This window comes from Oncorhynchus mykiss, unplaced genomic scaffold, assembly GCF_013265735.2.
Source record: "Oncorhynchus mykiss isolate Arlee unplaced genomic scaffold, USDA_OmykA_1.1 un_scaffold_119, whole genome shotgun sequence".
Taxonomy (NCBI): domain Eukaryota; kingdom Metazoa; phylum Chordata; class Actinopteri; order Salmoniformes; family Salmonidae; genus Oncorhynchus; species Oncorhynchus mykiss.
The window spans coordinates 1354259-1374783 of record NW_023493660.1 but is presented as its reverse complement, the minus strand read 5'-3'; the positions used below and the strand labels follow the sequence as shown (position 1 = coordinate 1374783).

The 20525-nt window shown below is 43.4% G+C and overlaps 1 protein-coding gene across 3 annotated transcripts in view; it reads right to left on the bottom strand.

Annotated features, from left to right (window-relative positions):
- Window positions 1–1416: 1416 nt before the first annotated feature.
- The window catches only part of LOC118947021 (receptor expression-enhancing protein 3-like), a 43550-nt gene continuing 24441 nt past the window's right edge, over window positions 1417–20525 (bottom strand). For 2 of the 3 annotated variants that reach the window (XM_036972046.1, XM_036972045.1), the window contains exons 7-9: window positions 16798–16957; window positions 11170–11306; window positions 1417–2241 (exon numbers count right to left, since the gene is read on the bottom strand). In XM_036972046.1, the coding sequence (XP_036827941.1) occupies window positions 2167–2241; window positions 11170–11306; window positions 16798–16957 (372 nt within the window). In that variant the 3' untranslated portion in view covers window positions 1417–2166. The remainder of the gene's footprint in view (window positions 2242–11169; window positions 11307–16797; window positions 16958–20525) is intronic. The other variant, XR_005041650.1, reaches the window with a different exon arrangement.

The window sequence follows — 20525 nt, the reverse complement described above, 5'->3', positions numbered from 1 at the left end:
TAGTAATTAACAATATGTAATAAATCATTGATTGTTCCTCTGAATGAACTGATTTAGTGAAGGTTAACTCATGGAAGGATGTTGCTATATGTCCCATGCACCATGTCATGTTTTAACAATTTGACTCTGTTCTATTCAAACCATGTTAAATGTGTTTCTGGTCTAGTTGGTGTGCTATGGGAAATGTGTTTCTGGTCTAGTTGGTGTGCTATGGGAAATGTGTTTCTGGTCTAGTTGGTGTGCTATGGGAAATGTGTTTCTGGTCTAGTTGGTGTGCTATGGGAAATGTGGAATCCCAAAATGAGTTGCATTGAATACCAAAGTCCTCTCTTTTTTTCTGATTTTAATGTTCAACAGCGACCCCTGGTGGAGGTGATTAGAACTGGGGGGAAATGAAATCCATTGTGAGTGGCTTGAAGAGAACTGGCCAGAGAAGGGCACTTACCTCCCGGTAATAACAACAAAGGATGACAGGTAAAACGCTTGTCAGTCAGAATGTCCATGTAAGGTCTACAGCGGTTGTAATCTGCATGTGACAAATGAAATGTGATGACTAGAAGTCCCATCAGAGGAATCCCTATCAGCTGTTGATTGGTAGTAACATATTATATTCCACTTGTTGCCATGGTTTTGTTGAAAACCACATGATCAAAAGTTGAATTACTTTGCAGACATTCAGACATTGTTGAATGTATACATTTATTTACAACACCTCTATGATACATTCCCACACAAATCAGACCCAGGTCACTGGTTTAGTAGATAAAGCTTTGGTATTAAATAGGTTTCATCATGTGGTTAAAAGCATCCCAGAATGCAGCAGGACACATTCTAAAACAGATGACATCAGAGCCTTACAAAAGGACATCGTTTTGGAAGAGAGTGTACAAAAATATTGGTTATGGGAGAAAAAAAAGCTTTGTTCCAAAATCTAAAACAGGAAATGCAGTCATTCAAACTGGACAGGCCAGTTACGGTCAACACAAACATACCTCAACATTGGGTTGCATTCCCTAATGGCACCCTATTCCCTACGTAGTGCACTACTTTAGAGCAGGGCCCTATGGCACCCTATTCCCTACGTAGTGCACTACTTTAGAGCAGGGCCCATTGGGTAGTGCACTACTTTAGAGCAGGGCCCATTGGGTAGTGCACTACTTCAGAGCAGGGCCCTATGGAACCCTATTCCCTACGTAGTGCACTACTTTAGAGCAGGGCCCATTGGGTAGTGCCCTGTATAGGGAATGATGCCATTTGGGACACATATAACAGGCTTCTCTGTTCCCTTTCTCTCATCATTGGTTTATTCCTCCGGAAGGAATAAGGGACACTTTTTGGTCAGCTGTTACTTGGTAACAATCTTTTTAAGTGCCAGAATGATCACTATTATAATGTATTCTACTATTTAAAATCGGCTAAACTCAAAATACAAGGCAGCATATATGACAAAATGAAGCTAAATGAATTATATAACCCCTCAAAAAAAAAAGACAAGATCCTAAAAAGTCCACATCCTCACATAAAAACAACCCAGAATATAAGATCCATGCAACAACAACACTTAACTAAAAGACAGGAAACCTTAAGATTCTTTCTGTACAGCTACCGCTGTACGATGGTTTAAATACACACAGTCAGAATAATGTCATAAATATAGTGAGTTGGTGGTTCATTTAAAAAAAGACAGATGCTCCCAGCGTGAATAGAATTAGACCCCAGGACAGTTTAAAAAAAACACCAGGAGAACAGTTCCACAGCATCGTTCTCCATAGAATGGATGGTCTAACATGTCAGTAGTCACTGATATGGATGTTGGAGCCGTCAGTAGTCACTGATATGGATGTTGGAGCAGTCAGTAGTCACTGATATGGATGTTGGAGCCGTCAGTAGTCCTTCCTGAATTGTTGACTGATTTCCTGGTCCGTCCCAAAAAGCCTATTCCCATTCTAGTGCACTACTGTTGGCCAGGGCCCATAATGCACTACTGTTGGCCAGGGCCCATAATGCACTACTGTTGGCCAGGGCCCATAATGCACTACTGTTGGCCAGGGCCCATAATGCACTACTTTTAGCCAGGACCCACCGTGCTCTGGTCAACAGTAGAGCACTACAGAAGGAAACCCCATCCATGGCACCAGCCAGCAGTCACGTCTCCTGGACCGTTCATTACATGGCACTGTAGGTAGCAGCAGTCAGAACCGGTCTCCGCTTTCCTTTGATCTTCAGAGATCCATAACGGGCCTGTTGGACAGAACAGATTATTTATCATCATCATCAGACTGGTGTAACTCTGACCTAGTTAATATACTATAACAAGCATTACAGCCTCCTGAAACAGACCATCAGACTGGTATAACTCTGACCTAGTTAATATACTATAACAAGCATTACAGCCTCCTGAAACAGACCATCAGACTGGTATAACTCTGACCTAGTTAATATACTATAACAAGCATTACAGCCTTCTGAAACAGCCCATCAGACTGGTATAACTCTGACCTAGTTAATATACTATAACAAGCATTACAGCCTCCTGAAACAGACCATCAGACTGGTATAACTCTGACCTAGTTAATATACTATAACAAGCATTACAGCCTCCTGAAACAGACCATCAGACTGGTATAACTCTGACCTAGTTAATATACTATAACAAGCATTACAGCCTCCTGAAACAGACCATCAGACTGGTATAACTCTGACCTAGTTAATATACGATAACAAGCATTACAGCCTCCTGAAACAGACCATCAGACTGGTGTAACTCTGACCTAGTTAATATACTATAACAAGCATTACAGCCTCCTGAAACAGACCATCAGACTGGTATAACTCTGACCTAGTTAATATACTATAACAAGCATTACAGCCTCCTGAAACAGACCATCAGACTGGTATAACTCTGACCTAGTTAATATACTATAACAAGCATTACAGCCTTCTGAAACAGACCAGACCATCAGACTGGTATAACTCTGACCTAGTTAATATACTATAACAAGCATTACAGCCTTCTGAAACAGACCATCAGACTGGTATAACTCTGACCTAGTTAATATACTATAACAAGCATTACAGCCTCCTGAAACAGACCATCAGACTGGTATAACTCTGACCTAGTTAATATACTATAACAAGCATTACAGCCTCCTGAAACAGACCATCAGACTGGTATAACTCTGACCTAGTTAATATACTATAACAAGCATTACAGCCTCCTGAAACAGACCATCAGACTGGTATAACTCTGACCTAGTTAATATACTATAACAAGCATTACAGCCTCCTGAAACAGACCATCAGACTGGTATAACTCTGACCTAGTTAATATACTATAACAAGCATTACAGCCTCCTGAAACAGACCATCAGACTGGTATAACTATGACCTAGTTAATATACTATAACAAGCATTACAGCCTCCTGAAACAGACCATCAGACTGGTATAACTCTGACCTAGTTAATATACTATAACAAGCATTACAGCCTCCTGAAACAGACCATCAGACTGGTATAACTCTGACCTAGTTAATATACTATAACAAGCATTACAGCCTCCTGAAACAGACCATGAGACTGGTATAACTCTGACCTAGTTAATATACTATAACAAGCATTACAGCCTCCTGAAACAGACCATCAGACTGGTATAACTCTGACCTAGTTAATATACGATAACAAGCATTACAGCCTCCTGAAACAGACCATCAGACTGGTATAACTCTGACCTAGTTAATATACGATAACAAGCATTACAGCCTCCTGAAACAGACCATCAGACTGGTATAACTCTGACCTAGTTAATATACTATAACAAGCATTACAGCCTTCTGAAACAGACCATCAGGCTGGTATAACTATGACCTAGTTAATATACTATAACAAGCATTACAGCCTCCTGAAACAGACCATCAGACTGGTATAACTCTGACCTAGTTAATATACTATAACAAGCATTACAGCCTCCTGAAACAGACCATCAGACTGGTATAACTATGACCTAGTTAATATACTATAACAAGCATTACAGCCTCCTGAAACAGACCATCAGACTGGTATAACTCTGACCTAGTTAATATACTATAACAAGCATTACAGCCTCCTGAAACAGACCATCAGACTGGTATAACTCTGACCTAGTTAATATACTATAACAAGCATTACAGCCTCCTGAAACAGACCATCAGACTGGTATAACTCTGACCTAGTTAATATACTATAACAAGCATTACAGCCTCCTGAAACAGACCATCAGACTGGTATAACTCTGACCTAGTTAATATACTATAACAAGCATTACAGCCTCCTGAAACAGACCATCAGACTGGTATAACTCTGACCTAGTTAATATACTATAACAAGCATTACAGCCTCCTGAAACAGACCATCAGACTGGTATAACTCTGACCTAGTTAATATACTATAACAAGCATTACAGCCTTCTGAAACAGACCATCAGACTGGTATAACTCTGACCTAGTTAATATACTATAACAAGCATTACAGCCTCCTGAAACAGACCATCAGACTGGTATAACTCTGACCTAGTTAATATACTATAACAAGCATTACAGCCTCCTGAAACAGACCATCAGACTGGTATAACTCTGACCTAGTTAATATACTATAACAAGCATTACAGCCTCCTGAAACAGACCATCAGACTGGTATAACTCTGACCTAGTTAATATACTATAACAAGCATTACAGCCTCCTGAAACAGACCATCAGACTGGTATAACTCTGACCTAGTTAATATACGATAACAAGCATTACAGCCTCCTGAAACAGACCATCAGACTGGTATAACTCTGACCTAGTTAATATACTATAACAAGCATTACAGCCTCCTGAAACAGACCATCAGACTGGTATAACTCTGACCTAGTTAATATACTATAACAAGCATTACAGCCTCCTGAAACAGAACAGACCATCAGACTGGTATAACTCTGACCTAGTTAATATACGATAACAAGCATTACAGCCTCCTGAAACAGACCATCAGACTGGTATAACTCTGACCTAGTTAATATACTATAACAAGCATTACAGCCTCCTGAAACAGACCAGACCATCAGACTGGTATAACTCTGACCTAGTTAATATACGATAACAAGCATTACAGCCTCCTGAAACAGACCATCAGACTGGTATAACTCTGACCTAGTTAATATACTATAACAAGCATTACAGCCTCCTGAAACAGACCATCAGACTGGTATACCTCTGACCTAGTTAATATACTATAACAAGCATTACAGCCTCCTGAAACAGACCATCAGACTGGTATAACTCTGACCTAGTTAATATACTATAACAAGCATTACAGCCTCCTGAAACAGAACAGACCATCAGACTGGTATAACTCTGACCTAGTTAATATACTATAACAAGCATTACAGCCTCCTGAAACAGACCATCAGACTGGTATAACTCTGACCTAGTTAATATACTATAACAAGCATTACAGCCTTCTGAAACAGACCATCAGACTGGTATAACTCTGACCTAGTTAATATACTATAACAAGCATTACAGCCTCCTGAAACAGACCATCAGACTGGTATAACTCTGACCTAGTTAATATACTATAACAAGCATTACAGCCTCCTAAAACAGACCATCAGACTGGTGTAACTCTGACCTAGTTAATATACTATAACAAGCATTACAGCCTCCTAAAACAGACCATCAGACTGGTATAACTCTGACCTAGTTAATATACTATAACAAGCATTACAGCCTCCTGAAACAGACCATCAGACTGGTATAACTCTGACCTAGTTAATATACTATAACAAGCATTACAGCCTCCTGAAACAGACCATCAGACTGGTATAACTCTGACCTAGTTAATATACTATAACAAGCATTACAGCCTCCTGAAACAGAACAGACCATCAGACTGGTATAACTCTGACCTAGTTAATATACTATAACAAGCATTACAGCCTCCTGAAACAGACCATCAGACTGGTGTAACTCTGACCTAGTTAATATACTATAACAAGCATTACAGCCTCCTGAAACAGAACAGACCATCAGACTGGTATAACTCTGACCTAGTTAATATACTATAACAAGCATTACAGCCTCCTGAAACAGACCATCAGACTGGTATAACTCTGACCTAGTTAATATACTATAACAAGCATTACAGCCTCCTGAAACAGACCATCAGACTGGTATAACTCTGACCTAGTTAATATACTATAACAAGCATTACAGCCTCCTGAAACAGACCATCAGACTTGTATAACTCTGACCTAGTTAATATACGATAACAAGCATTACAGCCTCCTGAAACAGAACAGACCATCAGACTGGTATAACTCTGACCTAGTTAATATACTATAACAAGCATTACAGCCTCCTGAAACAGACCATCAGACTGGTATAACTCTGACCTAGTTAATATACTATAACAAGCATTACAGCCTCCTGAAACAGACCATCAGACTGGTATAACTCTGACCTAGTTAATATACGATAACAAGCATTACAGCCTCCTGAAACAGACCATCAGACTGGTATAACTCTGACCTAGTTAATATACTATAACAAGCATTACAGCCTCCTGAAACCCTTTGAAAAGACTGAAGAATAAGACCCTTGTATAGAGATTGTAGAGGTGGTCACCAGTCTTTCCTCAGTCCAGATCACTTTCAGTGTCAAAAAGCAGAGATGATTTATTTAAACATTCTAATGTAACTTTAAACCAATAAAAACAGCACAGCGGCTATATGCCTGGCCTAATACATTATCACAGCATAGTGGCTATATGCCTGGTCTAATACATTATCACAGCATAGTGGCTATATGCCTCCTGGCCTAATACATTATCACAGCATAGTGGCTATATGCCTGGTCTAATACATTATCACAGCATAGTGGCTATATGCCTGGTCTAATACATTATCACAGCATAGTGGCTATATGCCTGGCCTAATACATTATCACAGCATAGTGGCTATATGCCTGGTCTAATACATTATCACAGCATAGTGGCTATATGCCTGGTCTAATACATTATCACAGCATAGTGGCTATATGCCTCCTGGTCTAATACATTATCACAGCATAGTGGCTATATGCCTGGTCTAATACATTATCACAGCATAGTGACTATATGCCTGGTCTAATACATTATCACAGCATAGTGGCTATATGCCTCCTGGCCTAATACATTATCACAGCATAGTGGCTATATGCCTTGTCTAATACATTATCACAGCATAGTGGCTATATGCCTCCTGGCCTAATACATTATCACAGCATAGTGGCTATATGCCTGGTCTAATACATTATCACAGCATAGTGGCTATATGCCTGGTCTAATACATTATCACAGCATAGTGGCTATATGCCTGGTCTAATACATTATCACAGCATAGTGGCTATATGCCTGGTCTAATACATTATCACAGCATAGTGGCTATATGCCTGGTCTAATCCATTATCACAGCATAGTGGCTATATGCCTCCTGGCCTAATACATTATCACAGCATAGTGGCTATATGCCTCCTGGCCTAATACATTATCACAGCATAGTGGCTATATGCCTCCTGGCCTAATACATTATCACAGCATAGTGGCTATATGCCTCCTGGCCTAATACATTATCACAGCATAGTGGCTATATGCCTGGTCTAATACATTATCACAGCATAGTGGCTATATGCCTCCTGGTCTAATACATTATCACAGCATAGTGGCTGTATGCCTGGTCTAATACATTATCACAGCATAGTGGCTATATGCCTGGTCTAATACATTATCACAGCATAGTGGCTATATGCCTGGTCTAATACATTATCACAGCATAGTGGCTATATGCCTACTGGCCTAATACATTATCACAGCATAGTGGCTATATGCCTCCTGGCCTAATACATTATCACAGCATAGTGGCTATATGCCTGGTCTAATACATTATCACAGCATAGTGGCTATATGACTGGTCTAATACATTATCACAGCATAGTGGCTATATGCCTCCTGGCCTAATACATTATCACAGCATAGTGGCTGTATGCCTGGTCTAATACATTATCACAGCATAGTGGCTATATGCCTGGTCTAATACATTATCACAGCATAGTGGCTATATGCCTCCTGGTCTAATACATTATCACAGCATAGTGGCTGTATGCCTGGTCTAATACATTATCACAGCATAGTGGCTATATGCCTGGTCTAATACATTATCACAGCATAGTGGCTATATGCCTGGTCTAATACATTATCACAGCATAGTGGCTATATGCCTACTGGCCTAATACATTATCACAGCATAGTGGCTATATGCCTCCTGGCCTAATACGTTATCACAGCATAGTGGCTATATGCCTGGTCTAATACATTATCACAGCATAGTGGCTATATGCCTCCTGGCCTAATACATTATCACAGCATAGTGGCTATATGCCTCCTGGCCTAATACATTATCACAGCATAGTGGCTATATGCCTCCTGGCCTAATACATTATCACAGCATAGTGGCTATATGCCTGGTCTAATACATTATCACAGCATAGTGGCTATATGCCTCCTGGTCTAATACATTATCACAGCATAGTGGCTGTATGCCTGGTCTAATACATTATCACAGCATAGTGGCTATATGCCTGGTCTAATACATTATCACAGCATAGTGGCTATATGCCTGGTCTAATACATTATCACAGCATAGTGGCTATATGCCTACTGGCCTAATACATTATCACAGCATAGTGGCTATATGCCTCCTGGCCTAATACATTATCACAGCATAGTGGCTATATGCCTCCTGGCCTAATACATTATCACAGCATAGTGGCTATATGCCTGGTCTAATACATTATCACAGCATAGTGGCTATATGCCTGGTCTAATACATTATCACAGCATAGTGGCTATATGCCTGGTCTAATACATTATCACAGCATAGTGGCTATATGCCTGGTCTAATACATTATCACAGCATAGTGGCTATATGCCTGGTCTAATACATTATCACAGCATAGTGGCTATATGCCTGGTCTAATACATTATCACAGCATAGTGGCTATATGCCTCCTGGCCTAATACATTATCACAGCATAGTGGCTATATGCCTCCTGGCCTAATACATTATCACAGCATAGTGGCTATATGCCTGGTCTAATACATTATCACAGCATAGTGGCTATATGCCTCCTGGTCTAATACATTATCACAGCATAGTGGCTGTATGCCTGGTCTAATACATTATCACAGCATAGTGGCTATATGCCTGGTCTAATACATTATCACAGCATAGTGGCTATATGCCTGGTCTAATACATTATCACAGCATAGTGGCTATATGCCTACTGGCCTAATACATTATCACAGCATAGTGGCTATATGCCTCCTGGCCTAATACATTATCACAGCATAGTGGCTATATGCCTGGTCTAATACATTATCACAGCATAGTGGCTATATGCCTGGTCTAATACATTATCACAGCATAGTGGCTATATACCTCCTGGTCTAATACATTATCACAGCATAGTGGCTATATGCCTGGTCTAATACATTATCACAGCATAGTGGCTATATGCCTCCTGGTCTAATACATTATCACAGCATAGTGGCTGTATGCCTGGTCTAATACATTATCACAGCATAGTGGCTATATGCCTGGTCTAATACATTATCACAGCATAGTGGCTATATGCCTGGTCTAATACATTATCACAGCATAGTGGCTATATGTCTGGTCTAACACATTATCACAGCATAGTGGCTATATGCCTCCTGGCCTAATACATTATCACAGCATAGTGGCTATATGCCTGGTCTAATACATTATCACAGCATAGTGGCTATATGCCTGGTCTAATACATTATCACAGCATAGTGGCTATATGCCTGGTCTAATACATTATCACAGCATAGTGGCTATATGCCTGGTCTAATACATTATCACAGCATAGTGGCTATATGCCTGGTCTAATACATTATCACAGCATAGTGGCTATATGCCTGGCCTAATACATTATCACAGCATAGTGGCTATATGCCTGGTCTAATACATTATCCCAGCATAGTGGCTATATGCCTGGCCTAATACATTATCACAGCATAATGGCTATATGCCTGGCCTAATACATTATCACAGCATAGTGGCTATATGCCTGGTCTAATACATTATCACAGCATAGTGGCTATATGCCTGGCCTAATACATTATCACAGCATAGTGGCTATATGCCTGGTCTAATACATTATCCCAGCATAGTGGCTATATGCCTGGTCTAATACATTATCACAGCATAGTGGCTATATGCCTGGCGGTATCGTTATTCTCAGACCATATGACATTTCAGAACTTGAGCTCTGATAACAGAAGAGATCAGTTGGTGTTGCACTTGCGAGGCACAGCTGAGAATAAATTTAAATAGTTTGCTTTATTTTTTATCTTTCTCAATATTCGATGTTGGCTTTTCAACACAAATGTTTGGTGATCAACCGGTTGGTGACCACTGCATTAGAGAGCTAGTATTTAACCTATCCAAACCAGAGGAGAGCAGCCGCAGAGTGTGGTATATTCAGACAGACATCTTTACAGGGTGTTATATTCAGACAGACATCTTTACAGTGTGGTATATTCAGACAGACATCTTTACAGTGTGTTATATTCAGACAGACATCTTTACAGTGTGTTGTATTCAGACAGACATCTTTACAGTGTGTTATATTCAGACAGACATCTTTACAGTGTGTTGTATTCAGACAGACATCTTTACAGTGTGTTATATTCAGACAGACATCTTTACAGGGTGTTATATTCAGACAGACATCTTTACAGTGTGTTGTATTCAGACAGACATCTTTACAGTGTGTTGTATTCAGACAGACATCTTTACAGTGTGTTATATTCAGACAGACATCTTTACAGGGTGTTATATTCAGACAGACATCTTTACAGCGTGTTATATTCAGACAGACATCTTTACAGTGTGTTATATTCAGACAGACATCTTTACAGTGTGTTGTATTCAGACAGACATCTTTACAGTGTGTTATATTCAGACAGACATCTTTACAGTGTGTTATATTCAGACAGACATCTTTACAGTGTGTTATATTCAGACAGACATCTTTACAGTGTGTTGTATTCAGACAGACATCTTTACAGTGTGTTGTATTCAGACTTACATCTTTGCGAGCTTTAGAGCGCACGATCTTGACACTCTGGGACCTCCTCAGACCTCTCTGGGTGACAGCCTCGTCCTCTGAGAAAAGTTGTTCCCCCTCCTCGTCTGTCCTGTCCTCCTGATCATAGGCATAGTACTCTGGGGAGAAACGTCCCTATCAGTTAGACATGGTACTCTGGGGAGACATGTCCATATCAGTTAGACATGGTACTCTGGGGAGACATGTCCATATCAGTTAGACAGGGTACTCTGAGGAGACATGTCCATATCAGTTAGACAGGGTACTCTGGGGAGACATGTCCATATCAGTTAGACAGGGTACTCTGGGGAGACATGTCCATATCAGTTAGACAGGGTACTCTGGGGAGACATGTCCATATCAGTTAGACAGGGTACTCTGGGGAGACATGTCCATATCAGTTAGACATGTCCATATCAGTTAGACAGGGTACTCTGGGGAGACATGTCCATATCAGTTAGACAGGGTACTCTGGGGAGACATGTCCATATCAGTTAGACAGGGTACTCTGGGGAGACATGTCCATATCAGTTAGACATAGTACAACTAAACCAGAAGAAGGTTAACTTGGTCTCCTAGGTCGTGTCCTCGTGGTAGAAGTGCTGAGTCCGAGGGGGGCTGACTGACATTCTGACTGGGGTGTTGGAGAGAGAGAGAGAGAGACAGGCTGCCTGGGGACGGAGCCAATCACTGGGGATGAATTCCACAGCTGAGGCCACAACAACCAACGGTGTTATCCCCTAACAGATTGCTATAACATACACTACATGACCTAAAGTATGTGTAAACTGTGCAGGACAGTCAAGTTCTTCCACACTGATCTCCACAAACCATTTCTGATTGGACCTCACTTTGTGCATGGGGGCATTGTCATGGTGAAACAGGAAATGGCCTTCCCCAAACTGTTGCCACAAAGTTGGAAGCACAGAATCATCTAGAATGTCATTGTATACTGTAGTGTTAATATTTCCCTTCACTGAAACTAAGGGGCCCGAACCATGAAAAACAGCCCCAGACAATTATTCCTCCTCCACCAAACTTTACAGTTGGCACGATGCATTGGGGAAGGTAACGTTCTCCTGGCATTCGCCAAACCCAGATTTGTCCGTCAGACAGCCAGATGGTGAAACATGACTCATCACTCCAGAGAACAAGTTTCCACTGATCCACAGTCCAATGGTGGCGAGATTTACACCACTCCATCACCACTACTAGCTGACTGGGGATGTTCTGTAATATCATCACTGGGCTACGACCCCTACTAACTGACTGGGGCTGTTCTGTAATACATTCACTGGGCTATGACCCCTACTAACTGACTGGGGCTGTTCTGTAATATCACTGGGCAATGAGCCCTACAAACTGACTGGGGCTGTTCTGTTCTGTAATACCATCACTGGGCTATGACCCCTACTAACTGACTGGGGCTGTTCTGTAATATCATCACTGGGCTACGACCCCTACTAACTGACTGGGGCTGTTCTGTTCTGTAATACCATTACTGGGCTACGACCCCTACTAACTGACTGGGACTGTTATGTAATATCATCACTGGGCTACGACCCCTACTAACTGACTGGGCCTGTTCTGTTCTGTAATATCATCACTGGGCTACGACCCCTACTAACTGACTGGGGCTGTTCTGTTCTGTAATACCATCACTGGGCTACGACCCCTACTAACTGACTGGGACTGTTATGTAATATCATCACTGGGCTACGACCCCTACTAACTGACTGGGCCTGTTCTGTTCTGTAATATCATCACTGGGCTACGACCCCTACTAACTGACTGGGGCTGTTCTGTTCTGTAATACCATCACTGGGCTATGACCCCTACTAACTGACTGGGGCTGTTCTGTAATATCATTACTGGGCTACGACCCCTACTAACTGACTGGGACTGTTATGTGTTTTGAGTCACAACAGCTGCCATTCTACCAGCCTCCACCAGGGGGCAGCAGTAACATAGTAACTGCCGCCAGTCCTCCTTTCCTTTGTTCCTGTAGTCACATCTGCTCTCCATTCTAGAAAGATCCTTGGGATCTGCAGCCACTATTAACTCTACAAGGCTGTTCATATTTGTTTGAGGATTTAAACTTTCTGCAACCTAAGAAATTTGTTTTTTATGCTAGCCTTCACACAGTCCAAGGCAAACTGGTATCAGATGAAGCTATTGAGCCCTATTGGTTGACAGCTGTTTTAGGAGAAACATCTAATTCTCCACATCAGATATCATTTTCCTAGTATGACAAAGGTGAGGAGCCCATTCCATTCATCCCACTAATGATCTATTTATCTGTCTTCTAGCATACCTCTGACTGGTCATGGCTGAGCTAGTCCAGTCCAGCCCAGAACAGCCCAGAGCATACTTGCGTGATGACGAGTAATGAGACTTTCCCTCCCTGAGAACAGAACCAACCAACCCTTCCCTGTACTGATCCTCTGTCAACCTGAGGAGAACAGAACCAACCCCTCCCTGTACTGATCCTCTGTCAACCTGAGTAGAACAGAACCAACCCCTCCCTGTACTGATCCTCTGTCAACCTGAGGAGAACAGAACCAACCAACCCCTCCCTGTACTGATCCTCTGTCAACCTGAGGAGAACAGAACCAACCAACCACTCCCTGTACTGATCCTCTGTCAACCTGAGGAGAACAGAACCAACCAACCACTCCCTGTACTGATCCTCTGTCAACCTGAGGAGAACAGAACCAACCAACCACTCCCTGTACTGATCCTCTGTCAACCTGAGGAGAACAGAACCAAATCCCTCCCTGTACTGATCCTCGATCAACCTGAGGAGAACAGAACCAACCCCTCCCTGTACTGATCCTCTGTCAACCTGAGGAGACACTACATAGGGAATAGGGTGCAGTACGGTTGTCTAGCAGTGATCAACAACCAATTCGAAAGAGCATGAAGAAGTTTGAAAATAATAGAAATGGGCAAATATTGTACAATCCAGGTGTGCAGAGCTCTTAGAGACAAACAGCTGGAATCACTGGAACAGCTCTTAGAGACGAACAGCTGGAATCACTGCCAAAGCTCTTAGAGACAAACAGCTGGAATCACTGGAACAGCTCTTAGAGACGAACAGCTGGAATCACTGCCAAAGCTCTTAGAGACGAACAGCTGGAATCACTGCCACAGCTCTTAGAGACGAACAGCTGGAATCACTGCCACAGCTCTTAGAGACGAACAGCTGGAATCACTGCCACAGCTCTTAGAGACGAACAGCTGGAATCACTGGCTCATAGGCACCCTACATCCTATAGAGGACACTGCTTTAGACCAGGGCTCATAGGGAGGGTTAACCCATGTTACTCATAGGGAGGGTTAACCCGTGTTACTCATAGGGAGGGTTAACCCGTGTTACTCATAGGGAGGGTTAACCCGTGTTACTCATAGGGAACAGGGAGGGTTAACCCATGCTACTCATAGGGAGGGTTAACCCATGTTACTCATAGGGAGGGTTAACCCATGCTACTCATAGGGAGGGTTAACCCATGCTACTCATAGGGAGGGTTAACCCGTGTTACTCATAGGGAACAGGGAGGGTTAACCCATGTTACTCATAGGGAGGGTTAACCCGTGTTACTCATAGGGAGGGTTAACCCGTGTTACTCATAGGGAGGGTTAACCCGTGTTACTCACAGGGAGGGTTAACCCGTGTTACTCACAGGGAGGGTTAACCCGTGTTACTCACAGGGAGGGTTAACCCGTGCTACTCACAGGGAGGCTTAACCCGTGCTACTCACAGGGAGGGTTAACCCGTGTTACTCACAGGGAGGGTTAACCCGTGTTACTCACAGGGAGGGTTAACCCGTGCTACTCACAGGGAGGGTTAACCCGTGCTACTCACAGGGAGGGTTAACCCGTGCTACTCACAGGGAGGGTTAACCCGTGCTACTCACAGGGAGGGTTAACCCGTGCTACTCACAGGGAGGGTTAACCCGTGCTACTCACAGGGAGGGTTAACCCGTGCTACTCACAGGGAGGGTTAACCCGTGCTACTCACAGGGAGGGTTAACCCGTGCTACTCACAGGGAGGGTTAACCCGTGCTACTCACAGGGAGGGTTAACCCGTGCTACTCACAGGGAGGGTTAACCCGTGCTACTCACAGGGAGGGTTAACCCGTGCTACTCACAGGGAGGGTTAACCCGTGCTACTCACAGGGAGGGTTAACCCGTGCTACTCACAGGGAGGGTTAACCCGTGCTACTCACAGGGAGGGTTAACCCGTGCTACTCACAGGGAGGGTTAACCCGTGTTACTCACAGGGAGGGTTAACCCGTGTTACTCATAGGGAACAGGGTTAACCCGTGTTACTCATAGGGAACAGGGTTAACCCGTGTTACTCATAGGGAACAGGGTTAACCCGTGTTACTCATAGGGAACAGGGTTAACCCGTGTTACTCATAGGGAACAGGGTTAACCCGTGTTACTCATAGGGAACAGGGTTAACCCGTGTTACTCATAGGGAACAGGGTTAACCCGTGTTACTCATAGGGAACAGGGTTAACCCGTGTTACTCATAGGGAACAGGGTTAACCCGTGTTACTCATAGGGAACAGGGTTAACCCGTGTTACTCATAGGGAACAGGGTTAACCCGTGTTACTCATAGGGAACAGGGTTAACCCGTGTTACTCATAGGGAACAGGGTTAACCCGTGTTACTCATAGGGAACAGGGTTAACCCGTGTTACTCATAGGGAACAGGGTTAACCCGTGTTACTCATAGGGAACAGGGTTAACCCGTGTTACTCATAGGGAACAGGGTTAACCCGTGTTACTCATAGGGAACAGGGTTAACCCGTGTTACTCATAGGGAACAGGGTTAACCCGTGTTACTCATAGGGAACAGGGTTAACCCGTGTTACTCATAGGGAACAGGGTTAACCCGTGTTACTCATAGGGAACAGGGTTAACCCGTGTTACTCATAGGGAACAGGGTTAACCCGTGTTACTCATAGGGAACAGGGTTAACCCGTGTTACTCATAGGGAACAGGGTTAACCCGTGTTACTCATAGGGAACAGGGTTAACCCGTGTTACTCATAGGGAACAGGGTTAACCCGTGTTACTCATAGGGAACAGGGTTAACCCGTGTTACTCATAGGGAACAGGGTTAACCCGTGTTACTCATAGGGAACAGGGTTAACCCGTGTTACTCATAGGGAACAGGGTTAACCCGTGTTACTCATAGGGAGGGTTAACCCGTGTTACGCATAGCGAGGGTTAACCCGTGTTACTCATAGCGAGGGTTAACCCGTGTTACTCATAGCGAGGGTTAACCCGTGTTACTCATAGCGAGGGTTAACCCGTGTTACTCATAGGGAGGGTTAACCCTTGTTACTCATAGCGAGGGTTAACCCATGTTACTCATAGTGAGGGTTAACCCATGTTACTCATAGGGAGGGTTAACCCCTGTTACACAACACAGACCCAGCTATAGAGGATGTTTGAGGAAGGTGGAGACCAGAGTCTTACTGTGGTATAATTGGCTCCCTCTTCAGATCAATGATTAACAGACCAGTGGAAGGTACTAGGTGATGGGTTCATGTAAGGACCTGTGTGTGTGTGTGTGTGGAGGGGGAACATGTCCTACCTGTTCTGTCGGTCGAGTTTGCGGTGAGAGCCCTCCTGCTCACGGCAGGGTTGCCGGCATGGGCCGTATAGATCTGATTGGCTGCTGCGTCGTCGAGGGGTATCTGAGTCAGGTCGTGCATACTGAAGCTCCTCAGCTTCTCTGTGATCGCCCCCTGGCCCTACACACACACACACACACACACAGTTAGTGTCACCACAGGGATAACACTGTCCTCTAAATGCCTCCCCTCTCCTCATGACATCATGGCTCCAGTATCTTACTGTGCTCCGACAAAATACAGTAACAGGCTGAGGGAGTGTTTGTGTTGTTGTGTTCTGACAGACAGTAACATACTGAGGGAGTGTTTGTGTTGTTGTGTTCTGACAGACAGTAACAGTGTTTGTGTTGTTGTGTTCTGACAGACAGTAACATACTGAGGGAGTGTTTGTGTTCTGACAGACAGTAACAGGCTGAGAGAGTGTTTGTGTTCTGACAGACAGTAACAGGTTGAGGGAGTGTTTGTGTTGTTGTGTTCTGACAGACAGTAACATACTGAGGGAGTGTTTGTGTTGTTGTGTTCTGATACAGTAACATACTGAGGGAGTGTTTGTGTTGTTGTGTTCTGACAGACAGTAACATACTGAGGGAGTGTTTGTGTTGTTGTGTTCTGATACAGTAACAGGTTGAGGGAGTGTTTGTGTTGTGTTCTGATACAGTAACAGGCTGAGGGAGTGTTTGTGTTGTTGTGTTCTGACAGACAGTAACATACTGAGGGAGTGTTTGTGTTGTTGTGTTCTGATACAGTAACAGGTTGAGGGAGTGTTTGTGTTGTGTTCTGATACAGTAACAGGCTGAGGGAGTGTTTGTGTTGTTGTGTTCTGACAGACAGTAACATACTGAGGGAGTGTTTGTGTTGTTGTGTTCTGACAGACAGTAACAGTGTTTGTGTTGTTGTGTTCTGACACAGTAACAGGCTGAGGGAGTGTTTGTGTTGTTGTGTTCTGACAGAGAGTAACAGGCTGAGGGAGTGTTTGTGTTGTTGTGTTCTGACAGACAGTAACAGGCTGAGGGAGTGTTTGTGTTGTTGTGTTCTGACAGACAGTAACAGGCTGAGGGAGTGTTTGTGTTGTGTTCTGACAGACAGTAACAGGCTGAGGGAGTGTTTGTGTTGTGTTCTGACAGACAGTAACAGGCTGAGGGAGTGTTTGTGTTGTTGTGTTCTGACACAGTAACATGCTGAGGGAGTGTTTGTGTTGTTGTGTTCTGACAGACAGTAACAGGCTGAGGGAGTGTTTGTGTTGTTGTGTTCTGACACAGTAACAGGCTGAGGGAGTGTTTGTGTCATTGTGTTCTGACACAGTAACATGCTGAGGGAGTGTTTGTGTTCTGACAGACAGTAACAGGCTGAGGGAGTGTTTGTGTTGTTGTGTTCTGATACAGTAACATGCTGAGGGAGTGTTTGTGTTGTTGTGTTCTGACACAGTAACAGGCTGAGGGAGTGTGTGTGTTCTGACACAGTAACATACTGAGGGAGTGTTTGTGTTGTTGTGTTCTGACACAGTAACATACTGAGGGAGTGTTTGTGTTGTTGTGTTCTGACACAGTAACAGGCTGAGGGAGTGTTTGTGTTGTTGTGTTCTGACACAGTAACAGGCTGAGGGAGTGTTTGTGTTGTTGTGTTCTGACACAGTAACAGGCTGAGGGAGTGTTTGTGTCATTGTGTTCTGACACAGTAACATTCTGAGGGAGTGTTTGTGTTCTGACAGACAGTAACAGGCTGAGGGAGTGTTTGTGTTCTGACAGACAGTAACAGGCTGAGGGAGTGTTTGTGTTCTGACACAGTAACAGGCTGAGGGAGTGTTTGTGTTGTTGTGTTCTGACACAGTAACAGGCTGAGGGAGTGTTTGTGTTGTTGTGTTCTGACACAGTAACAGGCTGAGGGAGTGTTTGTGTTGTTGTGTTCTGACACAGTAACAGGCTGAGGGAGTGTTTGTGTTGTTGTGTTCTGACACAGTAACAGGCTGAGGGAGTGTTTGTGTTGTTGTGTTCTGACACAGTAACAGGCTGAGGGAGTGTTTGTGTTGTTGTGTTCTGACACAGTAACAGGCTGAGGGAGTGTTTGTGTTCTGACAGACAGTAACAGGCTGAGGGAGTGTTTGTGTTGTTGTGTTCTGACAGACAGTAACATACTGAGGGAGTGTTTGTGTTGTTGTGTTCTGACAGACAGTAACAGGCTGAGGGAGTGTTTGTGTTGTGTTCTGACAGACAGTAACAGGCTGAGGGAGTGTTTGTGTTGTTGTGTTCTGACAGACAGTAACATACTGAGGGAGTGTTTGTGTTGTTGTGTTCTGACATAGTAACAAGCTGAGGGAGTGTTTGTGTTCTGACACAGTAACAGGCTGAGGGAGTGTTTGTGTTGTTGTGTTCTGACAGACAGTAACAGGCTGAGGGAGTGTTTGTGTCATTGTGTTCTGACACAGTAACATGCTGAGGGAGTGTTTGTGTTCTGACAGACAGTAACAGGCTGAGGGAGTGTTTGTGTTGTTGTGTTCTGACAGACAGTAACATACTGAGGGTGTGTTTGTTGTTGTGTTCTGACAGACAGTAACATACTGAGGGTGTGTTTGTGTTGTGTTCTGATACAGTAACATACTGAGGGAGTGTTTGTGTTGTTGTGTTCTGACAGACAGTAACAGGCTGAGGGAGTGTTTGTGTTGTTGTGTTCTGACACAGTAACAGGCTGAGGGAGTGTTTGTGTTGTTGTGTTCTGACAGACAGTAACAGGCTGAGGGAGTGTTTGTGTTGTTGTGTTCTGACAGACAGTAACAGGCTGAGGGAGTGTTTGTGTCATTGTGTTCTGACACAGTAACAGGCTGAGGGAGTGTTTGTGTCATTGTGTTCTGACACAGTAACATGCTGAGGGAGTGTTTGTGTTCTGACAGACAGTAACAGGCTGAGGGAGTGTTTGTGTTGTTGTGTTCTGATACAGTAACATGCTGAGGGAGTGTTTGTGTTGTTGTGTTCTGACACAGTAACATACTGAGGGAGTGTTTGTGTTGTTGTGTTCTGACACAGTAACATACTGAGGGAGTGTTTGTGTTGTTGTGTTCTGACACAGTAACAGGCTGAGGGAGTGTTTGTGTTGTTGTGTTCTGACACAGTAACAGGCTGAGGGAGTGTTTGTGTTGTTGTGTTCTGACAGACAGTAACATACTGAGGGAGTGTTGGTGTTGTTGTGTTCTGACACAGTAACAGGCTGAGGGAGTGTTTGTGTCATTGTGTTCTGACACAGTAACATGCTGAGGGAGTGTTTGTGTTCTGACAGACAGTAACAGGCTGAGGGAGTGTTTGTGTTGTTGTGTTCTGATACAGTAACAGGCTGAGGGAGTGTTTGTGTCATTGTGTTCTGACACAGTAACATGCTGAGGGAGTGTTTGTGTTCTGACAGACAGTAACAGGCTGAGGGAGTGTTTGTGTTGTTGTGTTCTGATACAGTAACATGCTGAGGGAGTGTTTGTGTTGTTGTGTTCTGACACAGTAACAGGCTGAGGGAGTGTTTGTGTTCTGACACAGTAACATACTGAGGGAGTGTTTGTGTTGTTGTGTTCTGACATAGTAACAAGCTGAGGGAGTGTTTGTGTTCTGACACAGTAACATACTGAGGGAGTGTTTGTGTTGTTGTGTTCTGACACAGTAACATACTGAGGGAGTGTTTGTGTTGTTGTGTTCTGACACAGTAACAGGCT